The sequence below is a fragment of the Heptranchias perlo genome, unplaced genomic scaffold, assembly GCF_035084215.1.
Source record: "Heptranchias perlo isolate sHepPer1 unplaced genomic scaffold, sHepPer1.hap1 HAP1_SCAFFOLD_161, whole genome shotgun sequence".
Lineage (NCBI taxonomy): Eukaryota > Metazoa > Chordata > Chondrichthyes > Hexanchiformes > Hexanchidae > Heptranchias > Heptranchias perlo.
In genome coordinates, this window is record NW_027138870.1 from 356,520 (window position 1) to 369,049 (window position 12,530).

At 44.7% G+C, this 12,530-nt stretch overlaps 1 protein-coding gene across 3 annotated transcripts in view; it reads right to left on the minus strand.

Moving 5' to 3' along the window:
- Positions 1-937: 937 nt before the first annotated feature.
- Positions 938-12,530, minus strand: part of nup62l (nucleoporin 62 like) — a 46,751-nt gene continuing 35,158 nt past the window's right edge. For all 3 annotated transcript variants that reach the window (XM_067977566.1, XM_067977567.1, XM_067977568.1), the window contains exons 11-13: positions 4,316-4,427; positions 2,649-2,715; positions 938-1,107 (exon numbers count right to left, since the gene is read on the minus strand). In XM_067977566.1, the coding sequence (XP_067833667.1) occupies positions 1,016-1,107; positions 2,649-2,715; positions 4,316-4,427 (271 nt within the window). In that variant the 3' untranslated portion in view covers positions 938-1,015. The remainder of the gene's footprint in view (positions 1,108-2,648; positions 2,716-4,315; positions 4,428-12,530) is intronic.

Consider the following 12,530-nt stretch of genomic DNA (forward strand, 5'->3'; position numbering starts at 1 on the left):
CTGGTAGGTGCAAGTGGCAGGTTAGAGTAGATCCATTAGACACGAACCACAGGCTTGTGTAGATCCCTGCTAGACACTAACTACAGATTTGGTGTATTCCTGGTATTCACTAACCACAGCTTTGAGTAGATCCCTGGTAGATACTAACTGAATGTTTGAGATCACGGTATCCAATAGCTGCAGGTTTGAGTAGATCCTTGTTAGATGCTGCAGATTTCAAGAGATCCCTGGCAGACACTAACTTTAGGTCTGAGGCAATTGCTGGTAGGCACTAACTGTAGGTTTGAGTTGATCACTTGTCGACTAATGACAGGTTTGAGTGGATCCTGGCAGGCACTAACTGCAAATTTTAGTGGATCCCTAGTAGATAATAGCAGCCGGTTTGAGTGAATCCCCGATAGACACTAACCACAGCGTGGTGAATCCCCGGTAAACACTAACCACGGCATTGAGATCCCCGGTAGACACTAACCACAGGTGTGGTGAATCCCTACTGACATTAACTGCAGGTTGGAGATACATAGGTCACTAACTTTAGGTTTGAATAGATGCCTGGTAGACACTAAGTTTGTGTAGATCCTGGTAGATATTAACTGCACATTTGAGTGGATCCCTGGTAAGCACTAATTGCAGGTTTTTGATCCCTGATGGACACTGCAGGGATTAAACTGCAGGTCTGAGATCATCCCTGGTAGACACTATCCGCAGGTCTGAATGGGTCTTGGCTGAGCCCAAGGGTGCCGAGCCCAATTGTTACTCTGCAACTGCTGCCTGATTGGGAGCTGCTACTCAACACTGGCTCCGGGGGCCGTTCAGGCCCACGCTATCCTCCCCCCTCCTCCTTCCCCGGGGGCCGTTCAGGCCCACGCTGGGCGTTCCCCACCCCCCCACCCCCAGAATGGTATCAAACGTTTACACAGAGTCTGAGCCTCAGACCTGAGCGATAATGCGAATCTTTATTGAAAAAAAATTGAAAAGATACAGGTTCATGGTGCAAATTAAATACTGGCACGATTCAGTCAAATGTAATTCTGTAGTTTCTCTCCTGCTCCTTCCGGCGCCCTTCAAATTGTTTTGAGACATCCTCCACTTTCTTCTGCAGCAAGACTGAGGAATGGCAAAAAGACTAAACATTAAATGAACACCTCTTCCCGAGAGGCGGGGGGGGGGGAATGAACTGGATGAGAAGAGCAGTGTGCTGTGACACCCCATCAGCTCGTGGCCAAGTCCAGCGTAAGTCCCGTTCCACAACTTCTCCAACAAGGGCAGTCACAGGCTGGCAACGGCGCAAACTTAACCCATCGAAGGGGGGGCATATCTTGGGGAATCTCCACATTACTGTGCCAAAGTGACCATTGTCTACCCCAGATTAAACAGCGAATGCTGGTTGGATACTGAATGAACCTTGTTGGGAATCAGGGTTGACCTGATCCTGATCTCACCTTTCCAGCAGGATCCACTGGAGGGCAATCAGATGTAGCAACCCTGGCCAATTTCCCTCTCCCTTCTTCAGGAGTGTTGAGGTCAATTACACCATTTCAACTGCTACTATGTCGAGATCAGAAGACCCCACTGGGCCCGGGCACTGTGAGGCTTAGTATTGCATTGAGCAGTGCCCGCCCGGCAGTGCCCCTCACCCACAGCCTGCCCGGCAGCGCCCCTCACCCACAGCCCGCCCGGCAGCGCCCCTCACCCACAGCCCGCCTGGCAGCGCCCCTCACCCAGCGGCAGAGAGTCTTTATAATTTTTTTTTTTTTTTAAAAGGTACTGCCTAGAGCATGTGCTGCAGTCAAAACTGCAGGAATTCTGTAAATGGCTCTCAGAAATCTGCTCGAGGACAATTCCTTCTGGTTGTGCAGAATAGCAGAGAGAATGCAAGGACTGCCCATGCACTATGCCCACTCCCCCTGACCCAAAGCTGGTTGCACTGAGAGTAGTCCAATCTTAGACTAACAGCATACCCAAGAGGAATCTGAGGGCTTGAAAGAACAGGCAGTGTTTGAAACCTCAGCTCTGCGTTAAAGTAGCTGCAGCAATAAAGGAAGAACTACCTTTCACCACTGCAGAACGTCCCAAAGTACTTTACAGCCAATGAAGTACTTTTGAAGTGTAGTCACAGTTGTAATGTAGGGAAATGCAGCAGCCAATTTGCCCACAGCAAGATCCCACAAAAAGCAATGAGATAATGACCAGATCTGTTTGTGATATTGGTCGAGGGATAAATAACGGTCAGGACACCGGGAAGAACTCCCCTGCCCTTCTTTGAAATGGTGCCATGAGATCTTCTACATCCACCCGAGTGCAGACGGTTTAATGTCTCATCCAAAAAGACAGCACCTCTGACTGTGCAGCACTCCCTCAGTACTGCACCGGAGTGTCAGCCTGGATTCTGTGCTCAAGTCCCTACGACCTTCAGGCTCAGGGGCAAGGGTGCTACCCACTGAGCCACAGCTGACACTCCAATGGAGCATTTCACAGGAAACCTTGGTAATAGGAGCATTTTGAAAATCAAATAGTTAAAGAAAAACAGAAGTAGCTGGGACACATCCGGGTCTGAGTACACATCATCTGTGCCAGCTTCTTGCTCTTTCGAATATCCTGTATTTGAAGCATTTTTAAAGACAGCCCAAGAAAGCTATAATAATTACCTGAGCTTTGGTCAATCCACTGCAGAGAATCCATGTGTGCATTGAGAATTTTGCAAATCTGTTGCAGCTGAAACAGAAGAGGAAAGTGAGAGTAGAAAATGAGAAAGCGATCTGTTATCTTAATAAATTTTGTAACCCAGAGAATCTCAGCAGCACTTTCTCTACACAATGCAATATTTAAAACGCTATATGTAAACCACTTGCACTTTGAACACTGCCCGATGCCTGGGCCAATGCCAGCGATGCACACACTGTGGTTCGTCCTGCATACACAGCACACAGCAGCGTTACCAAAAGGAATGCTCAAGGGGTTTCTGGTTCAATCAATGCTTCAGTAGGAAAGGGGACAACGAGGAACATAATATTTTGCAAGTAACCCAACTGAAAACTGAAGATATGACATTCATAGAATGGATCAGTTGTTTTTTTTGGAGCGCTAGTCTGGCTACAATAATAGAATTTAGATATAAAAATGATCCTTTGCCAATACCCCTCAGTCTACAATCTTTGTATGCTGACCCCCGATATTCATGTCACCGTCACCACTGTCCGTGATTCCCCCACCCATCGATGGGACAGGGATCCGCGTCCGTGATTCCCCCACCCATCGATGGGACAGGGATCCGCGTCCGTGATTCCCCCACCCATCGATGGGACAGGGATCCGCGTCCGTGATTCCCCCACCCATCGATGGGACAGGGATCCGCGTCCGTGATTCCCCCACCCATCGATGGGACAGGGATCCGCGTCCGTGATTCCCCCACCCATCGATGGGACAGGGATCCGCGTCCGTGATTCCCCCACCCATCGATGGGACAGGGATCCGCGTCCGTGATTCCCCTAGTGATGGGATGTAGTTGTAGAAGATGTGGTGACAGTAGTGAACTACGATAGTGTGAATAACAAAATTACAGTGAGGTTGAGAATGGAAATTGAATATTGAGGGGTGTAGTGTTGAGAACAGGAGATGGTACAGCCCATTTGTCAGGGACACCTCGGGACGCAAGTGACGTTGATCCTGTGGGAGGGGGCAAGCTACAAAATTATCTGCTCTGGTGCTCGTCATCTACATGAGCACTGGCCCTAAACACATTCCCCTTTATGCCTCGATCCTTCAGCCATCCCTGCTTCAATCACTAACTCGGAGCACATTCGAGAGCCTCACAACCCTCTGCAAAGAAGGTTCTCCTGCTCACTGTCCTAATTCTCACATCATCCAATGATCAGGCCAATCACCACCACCCCCCCCCCCAACCCCACTGATCAGGCCAATCACCCCCCCCACAATGATCAGGCCCTAGGCGATAATACAAAGTTTAAACTGGCCTCGGAGAGGGAAGCTGTGAAAGACAGTTTCCACTGGTTGGTGAACCGATGATCCTCAGTTTATGCTCCTTGAGTTATCAGGAGGAGGGGAGGTTAGAAGTAATGTTTTCGCAGAGGGCAAATAGAACATATGAAATGCTTCATCACAAGGGGCTGTTGAGGCAGCATTCGTAACATCATTTGAAGTGTTTCAAAGGGAATATAAAAGGATACAGGGAATGGGCAGGGAAAGGAAACGGGAAAAAGAGCTCCAGGTGAGAACTACTACAAGCACAGGTGTGAAGAGCTGAATAGGCTCCTATACAGTAAATTCCACACCAGCTAACGTTGCATCCACTTACAGGATCGCTGATCTCGGAGGAGCTGCTGGTTGTGTTGAGATGCTGGATAATTTCCTTCAGATCCTGGGCCATCCTCTTCAGCTGAGCATCAATATTCTCTGCCAATTTATAGCTAAACAGCAACAAAGAACACATTTTGTCTCAACTTTTATGGCAACAAACAGCTCTTTAAAGCAGCAAGAGAAACAGTTGTTGATCCGCACCAGGCCCCCACCCCCCATTCGGGCCACGTGCTCCTCCAATGGAGGGGCTGGCTCAAGCTGGGATACAAATCCGTAGATACTGGTCACTATACCTCGTCCGAGGGGCACTTCTTCACTTTCAGCAGGGTGCTGGAGGAGAAGAGGGAGACAATCAGGAGGACCGCCCCTCTCTCTAGCTCAATTCTAATACCGAGTGGTGAATGGTTGTTTGTCGGACTGGAGGGAAGTATACAGTGGTGTTCCCCAGAGGTCGGTATTAAGACCACTGCTCTTTTTGATCTATATTAAAGACCTGGACTTGAATATACAGGGTATAATTTCAAAGTTTGCAGATGACACGAAACTTGGAAATGTGGTAAACAATGTGGAGGATAGTAACAAACCTCAGGAGGATATAGACAGACTGGTGAAATGGGTAGACACATGGCAGATGAAATTTAACACAGAGAAGTGTGAAGTGATACATTTTAGTAGAAAAATGAGAGGCAATATAAATTAGATGGTACAATTTTAAAGGGGGCGCAGGAACTGAGCGACTTGTGGGGGCGGGGGGGTGTGTGTGCACAAATCTTTGAAGGTGGCAGGACAAGCTGTGAAGACTGTTAAAAAAGCATACGGGATCCCACATACGAAATAAGAGCAGGAGTCGGCCATTGGGCCCCTCGAGCCTGCTCTGCCATTTGATAAGATCGTGGCTGATCTGATTCTGACCTCAGCCCTACTTTCCCATCTACCTACTATAACCTTTGACTCCCTTGTTAATCAAGAATCTATCGAACTCAGTCTTAAAAATATTCAATGACCCTGCCTACTGGGGAAGGGAGTTTTCCACAGACTCACGACCCTCAGAGAAAAAATTTCTCCTCATCTCCGTCTTAAATGGGAGACCCCTTATTTTTAAACTGTGGCCCCTAGTTCTAGTCTCTCCCACAAGGGGAAACATCCTCTCAGCATCTACCCCTTCTAGTCCCCTCAGGATCTTATATGTTTCAATAAGATCACCTCTCATTCTTCTAAACTCCAATGTATACAGGCCCAACTTGTCCAACCTTTCCTCAGAAGATAACCCCCTCATCCCTGGAATCAGTCGAGTGAACCTTCCCTGAACCATCTCCAAAGCAATTATGTCCTTTCTTAAATAAGGAGACCAAAACTGCACACACTATTCTCGATGTGGTCTCACCAATGCCCTGTACAACTGTAGCAAAACATCTCTACTTTTATATTCCATTCCCCTTGCAATAAATGACAACATTCCATTTGCCTTCCTAATCACTTGCTGTACCTGCATACTAACTTTTTATGATTCATATACTAGGTCACCCAGATCCCTCTGTACCTCAGAGTTCTGCAATCTCTCTCCATTTAAATATACTGCTTTTCTATTCCTCCTGCCAAAGTGGACAAGTTCACATTTTCCCACATAATACACCATCTACCAAATTTTTGCCTTTTCATTTATCCTATCAATATAAGAACATAAGAAATAGGAGCAGGAGAAGGCCATACGGCCCCTCAAGCCTGCTCAAGATCATGGCTGATCTTCTACCTCAATGTCATTTTCCTGCACTATCCCCATATCCCTTGATGCCTTTAATATCTAGAAATCTATCGATCTCTGTTCTGAATGTACTCAATGACTGAGCCTCCACAGCCCTCTGGGGTAGAGAATTCCAAAGATTCACCACCCTCTGAGTGAAGAAATTTCTCCTCATCTTAGTCCTAAATGGCCTATCCCTTATTCTGAGACTGTGACCCCTGGTTCCATACTACCCAGCCAGGGGAAACATCCTCCCTGCATCTACCCTGTCGAGCCCTGTAGGAATTGTATGTTTCATTCTTCTAAACTCTAGAGAATACAGGCCTAGTCTACTCAATCTCTCCTCATACGACAATCCCGCCATCCCAGGAATCAGTCTGGTGAACCTTCATTGCTCTCTCTCTATGGCAAGAATATCCTTTCTTAGGTAAGCAGACCAAAATTGTACATAATATTTCCCAATCTCTCACCATTTAAAAAATACTCTGTATTTCTGTTTTTCCTACCAAAGTGGACAACTTCACATTTTTCCACATTATATTCCATTTGCCTTGTTCTTGCCCACTCACTTAGCCTGTCTATATCCCCTTGAAGCCTCTTTGCATCCTCCTCACAACTCACATTCCCATCCAGTTTTGTGTCATCAGCAAACTTGGAAATATTACATTTGGTCCCCTCATCCGAATCATTGATATAGATTGTGAATAGCTGGGGCCCAAGCACCGATCCCTGCGGTACCCCACTAGTTACAGTCTGCCAACCTGAAAAAGACCCGTTTATTCCTACTCTCTGTTTTCTGTCTATTAACCAATTCTCAATCCATGCCAGTATATTACCCCCAATTCCATGTGCTCTAACTTTGTTCACCAACCTCCTGTGTGGGACCTTATCGAAAGCCTTCTGAAAATCCAAATACACCACATCCACTGGTTCCTCCTTATCTATTCTACTAGTTACATCCTCAAAGAACTCCAACAGGTTTGTCAAACAGAAATCCATGTTGACTCTGCCAAATCCTATTATTATTTTCTAAGTGTCCTGTTGTCACATCTTTTATAATAGATTCTAGCATTTTCCCTACTACTGATGTCAGGCTAATAGGTCTGTAGTTCCCTGTTTTATTTCTCCCTCCTTTCTTAAATAGTGGGGTTACATTTGCTACCCTCCAATCTGCAGGAACCGTTCCAGAATCTATAGAATTTGGGAAGATGACAACCAATACATCCACTATCTCTATAGCCACCTCTTTCAAAACCCCGGGATGTAGATCATCAGGTCCTTGGGATTTATCGACTTTCAGTCTCATTAATTTCTCTAGTACTATTTTTTTACCAATACTAATTTCCTTCGGTGCCTCATTCTCCCCAGACCCTTGGTTCACTAGTATTTCTGGGAGGTTTTTTGTGTCTTCTTCTGTGAAGACAGACACAAAGCATTTATTTAATTTCTCTGCCATTTCCTTATTCCTCATTATAAATTCCCCCTTCTCTGTCTGTAAGGGACCCACATTTGCCTTCACCAGTCTTTTCCTTTTTACATACCTATAGAAGCTTTCACAGTCCGTTTTTATATTTCTCGCTAGTTTACTCTCATATTCTATTTTCCCTCTATCAATTTCTTGGTCCTCCTTTGCTGAATTCTAAAATGCTCCCAATCCTCAGGCTTACTGCTTTTTCTGGCGACTTTATCTGCCTCTTTCTTTGATTTAATACTATCTTTAATTGTTCATTAGCCATGGTTGGACCACTTTTCCTGTTGGGCTTTTGTGCCTTAAAGGAATATATATTTGTTGCAAATTATATATTAATTCTTTAAATGCTAGCCATTGCCTTTTAATGTAGCTTCCCAATCAAACACAGCTAACATGCGCCTCATACCTTCGTAGTTTCCTTTGTTTAGATTTAAGACCCTAGTTTCGGATTGAACTCCATCACTTTCAAACTTAATGACGAATTCTATCATATTATAGTCACTCTTCCCTAAAAGCTCCTTTACAACATTATTAATTAACCCTTTCTCATTGCACAATACTAGATTTAAAACAGCCTGTTCCCTAGTACGTTCTCATCATACTGATCCAGAAAACCATCTCGTATATAATCCAGGAATTCGTCCTCCACAATATTAGTGCTAATTTGGTTTGCCCAATCTATATGTAGATTAAAGTCCTCCATGATTATTGTATTACCCTTGTTACATGCATTTCTAATTTCCTGCTTTATACCGTGCCCTACATTACCATTACTGTTTGGTGGACTATAAACAACTCTCAATGTTTTCTGCCCCTTGCTGTTTCTTAGCTCCACCCAAACTGATTCTACATTTTGATCTTCTGAGCCAAGATCCTCTCTCACTATTGTACTGATCTCATCCTTTATTAACAGCACTACCCCACCACCTTTTCCTTTTTGCCTGTCCTTCCTAAATGTCAAATATCCGTGAATATACAGTTCCCAGCCTTGGTCACTCTGCAGCCACGTCTCCGTAATGGAAATTAGATCATAGCCATTTACTTCTATTTGTGCTGTCAATTCATCTACATTCATCCCTTTGCAGACTCCTTATGTCCTCTTCACAACTTACTTTCCTACCTACCTTTATGTCATCAGGTAATTTAGCAACCATACATTCAGTCCCTTCATCCAAGTCATTGATATAGATTGTAAATAGTTGAGGCCCAAGCACTGATCCCTGTGGCACTCCACTCGTTACATCTTGCCAACCTGAAAATGACCCATTTATGCCTCCTCTGTTTCCTGTTAGCTAACTAATCCTTTATCCATGCTAGTATGTTACCCCCTGCACCACGAGCTCTTATTTTGTGTAGTAGCCTTTGATGTGGCACCTTGTCAAAAGCCTTCTGGAAATCCAAGTACACCACATTCACAGGATCCCCTTTATCCACGTTGCTTGTTACTTCCTCAAAGAACTCTAATAAATTAGTCAAACACGATTTCCCTTTTACAAAGCCGTGTTGGCTCTGCCTGATTGCATTGAGATTTTCTAAGTGTCCTGCTATAACCTCAATAGATTCTAGCATTTTCCCTATGACAGATGTTAAGCTAACAGGCCTGTAGTTTCCTGCTTTCTGTCTCCCTCCTTTCTTCAATAGAGGAGTTACATTCACTATTTCCCAATATGATGGTATCCTTCCAGAATCTAGGGAATTTTGGAAAACTAATACCAATGCATCAACTACCTCTGTAGCCACTTCTTTTAAGACCATAGGATGAAGTCCATCAGGACCTGGGGACTTGTCAGCTTTTAGTTCTAATATTTTTTTTCAGAACTCTTTCCCTGGTGATTGTAAATGTTTTAAGTTCCTCGCTTCCTTTCACCTCTTGATTCACAATTATTTTTGGCATGTTATTTGTATCCTCTACAGAGAAGACGGACGCAAAATATCCGTTCAATTCATCCGCCATTTCCTTATTCTCCATTATTAATTCCCCAGACTCACTCTCTGGAGGACCAACGCTCACTTTACTTACTCTTTTCCTTTTAAAATATTTGTAGAAAGTCTTACCTCGTTTTTATATTTCTAGCTAGCTTTCTCTCGTAATCTAATTTCTCCCTCATTATTATTCTTTTAGTCATTCTTTGCTTTTTTTTATACTCTGTCCAATCTTCTGATCGGCCACTAATCTTCGTGGCATTGTTTGCTTTTTCTTTCAATTTGATACTATCTTTAACTTCCTTAGTTAGCCACGGATGGGACATCTTTCCCCTAGAGTCTTTCTTTCTCACTGGAATGTATCTTTGCTGGGTGTTATGAAATATCTCATTAAATCTCTGCCACTGCATCTCTACTGACCTATCCCTTAATCTAATTTCCCAGTTCACTTTAGCCATGTGTTCATGCCCTTATTTAAGTTTAAAACACTAGTCTTAGACTTACTCTTCTCTCCCTCAAACTGAATGTGAAACTCAATCATATTGTGATCACTGCTACCTAGAGGCTCCTTTGCAATGGAGGTCATTAATTAATCCTGTCTCATTACACATTAATAGATCTAGAATAGCCTGCTCTCTGGTTGGCTCTAGAACGTGCTGCTCTAAGAAACTGTCCTGAAAGCACTCAATGAAATCATCGTCCAGAATTCCCAATCAGATTCTTCCAATCTATATGTTGATTAAAATCACCCATGATGATCGCTGTTCCTTTCTCACAAGCCCCCATTATTTCTTCCTGTATACCCTGTCCTACAGTGCGGTTACTGTTAGGGGGCCTACAAACTACTCCCACAAGCGACTTCTTGCCTTTACTATTTCTTATCTCTACCTAAACTGATTCTACATCTTGGTCTTTAGAACGAAGGTCATTTCTCTCTATTATACTCATGTCATTCTTAATTAACAGAGCTACCCCTCCATCTTTTCCTAGCTTCCTGTCCTTCCGAAATGTCAAGTACCCTTGAATATTCAGATTACAGCCTGTGTCATCCTGGGCTTTATAAACAAAGGCATAGAGTACAAAAGCAAGGAAGTTATGCTAAACCTTTATAAAACACTGGTTAGGCCTCAGCTGGAGTATTGTGTTCAATTCTGGGCATCGCACTTTAGGAAGGATGTCAAGGCCTTAGAGAGGGTGCAGAAGAGATTTACTAGAATGGTACCAGGGGTGCAGGACTTCAGTTATGCAGAGAGACTGGAGAAGCTGGGGATGCCCTCCTCAGAACATAGAAAGTTAAGCAGAGATTTAATAGAGGTGTTCAAAATCCTGAACCGTTTTGATAAAAGTAAATAAGGAGAAACTATTTCCAGTGGTGAAAGGGTCGGTAACCAGAGGGCACAAATTTAAGGTGATCCGCAAAAGAACCAGAGGTGACATGAGGAAACTTTTTTAAAAAACGCAGCGAGTTGTAACGATCTGGAATTCACTGCCTGAAAGGGTGGTGGAAGCAGATTCAATAATAACTTTCAAAACGGAATTTGATAAATACTTGAAAGGAAAAAAATTACATGGCTATAGGGAAAGAACAGGAGAATGGGATTAATTGGATAGCTCTTTCAAAGAGCCGGCACAGGTACAATGGGCCTCCTTCTGTCCAGTAACATACTATGATTTTTTAAAAATGTATTCGTTCATGGGATGTGGGCGTCGCTGGCGAGGCCAGCATTTATTGCCCATCCCTAATTGCCCTTGAGAAGTTGGTGGTGAGCTGCCGCCTTGAACGGCTGCAGTCCGTGTGGTGAAAGTTCTCCCAGTGCTGTTAGGAAGGGAGTTCCAGGAATTTGACCCAGCGATGAAGGAACGGCGATATATTTCCAAGTCGGGATAATGTGTGACTTGGAGGGGAACAAGCAGGTGGTGGTGTTCCCATGTGCCTGCTGCCCTTGTCCTTCTAGGAGGTAGAGGTTGCGGGTTTGGGAGGTGCTGTCGAAGAAGCCTTGGCGAGTTGCTGCAGCGCATCCTATGGATGGTACACACTGCAGCCACAGTGCGCCTATGAAGGGAGTGAATGTTTAGGGTGGTGGATGGGGTGCCAATCAAGCGGGCTGCTTTGTCCTGAATGATGTCGAGCTTCTTGAGTGTTGTTGGAGCTGCACTCATCCAGGCAAGTGGAGAGTATTCCATCACACTCCTGACTTGTGCCTTGTAGATGCTTTGGGGAGTCAGGAGGTGAGTCACTCGCCACAGAATACCCAGCCTCTGACCCGCTCTTGTAGCCACAGTATTTATATGGCTGGTCCAGTTAAGTTTCTGGTCAATGGTGACCCCCAGGATGTTGATGGTGGGGGATTCGGCGATGGTAATGCCGTTGAATGTCAAGGGGAGGTGGTTAGACTCTCTCTTGTTGGAGATGATCATTGCCTGGCACTTGTCTGATGTGAATGTTACTTGCCACTTCTGAGCCCAAGCCTGGATGTTGTCCAGGTCTTGCTGCATGCGGGCTCAGACTGCTTCATTATTTGAGGGGTTGCGAATGGAATTGAACACTGTGCAATCATGATACCACACCAACAGCAGTTGAGAGAATAGAGACCAGGAAATGAACTGCGGGCCTTCTGGTCTCTGTGGCGTAACACCAAGAGCCACTGACCATTCATCATAGACAGAAGTACGGAAGCTGGCCTATGGCTCAGTATCACAATAAGCAATGCATTTACACAGAGTCATCAGGGGCCAGGAATGTAATGCAGAGAGGAGGAACTGAAGGAGGGCCTTATTCGAAGAGGAGGCACCGAGTTACATAGTTTGGTTCTGCCGGCACAAATATCATACTGGAGTCATTAACTGGAGCATACTCCTTTCTAACAAATCACACTAACCTCAAATAAAAACTGGTCAGAGAGCACTGTGATTCAGGTCTAAAGTTGTTTAACTCAATGTCAAGACCAAAAGGCTGTAAAGTGTTGAGTAGAAAGATGAGGTGCTGTTCCTCTAGCTTGTTTTGAACTTCATTAGAACAGTGTAAGAGGCCGAGGACAGAGAGGTCAGAGTGGGAGTGGGATGGAGAATTCAAGTGGC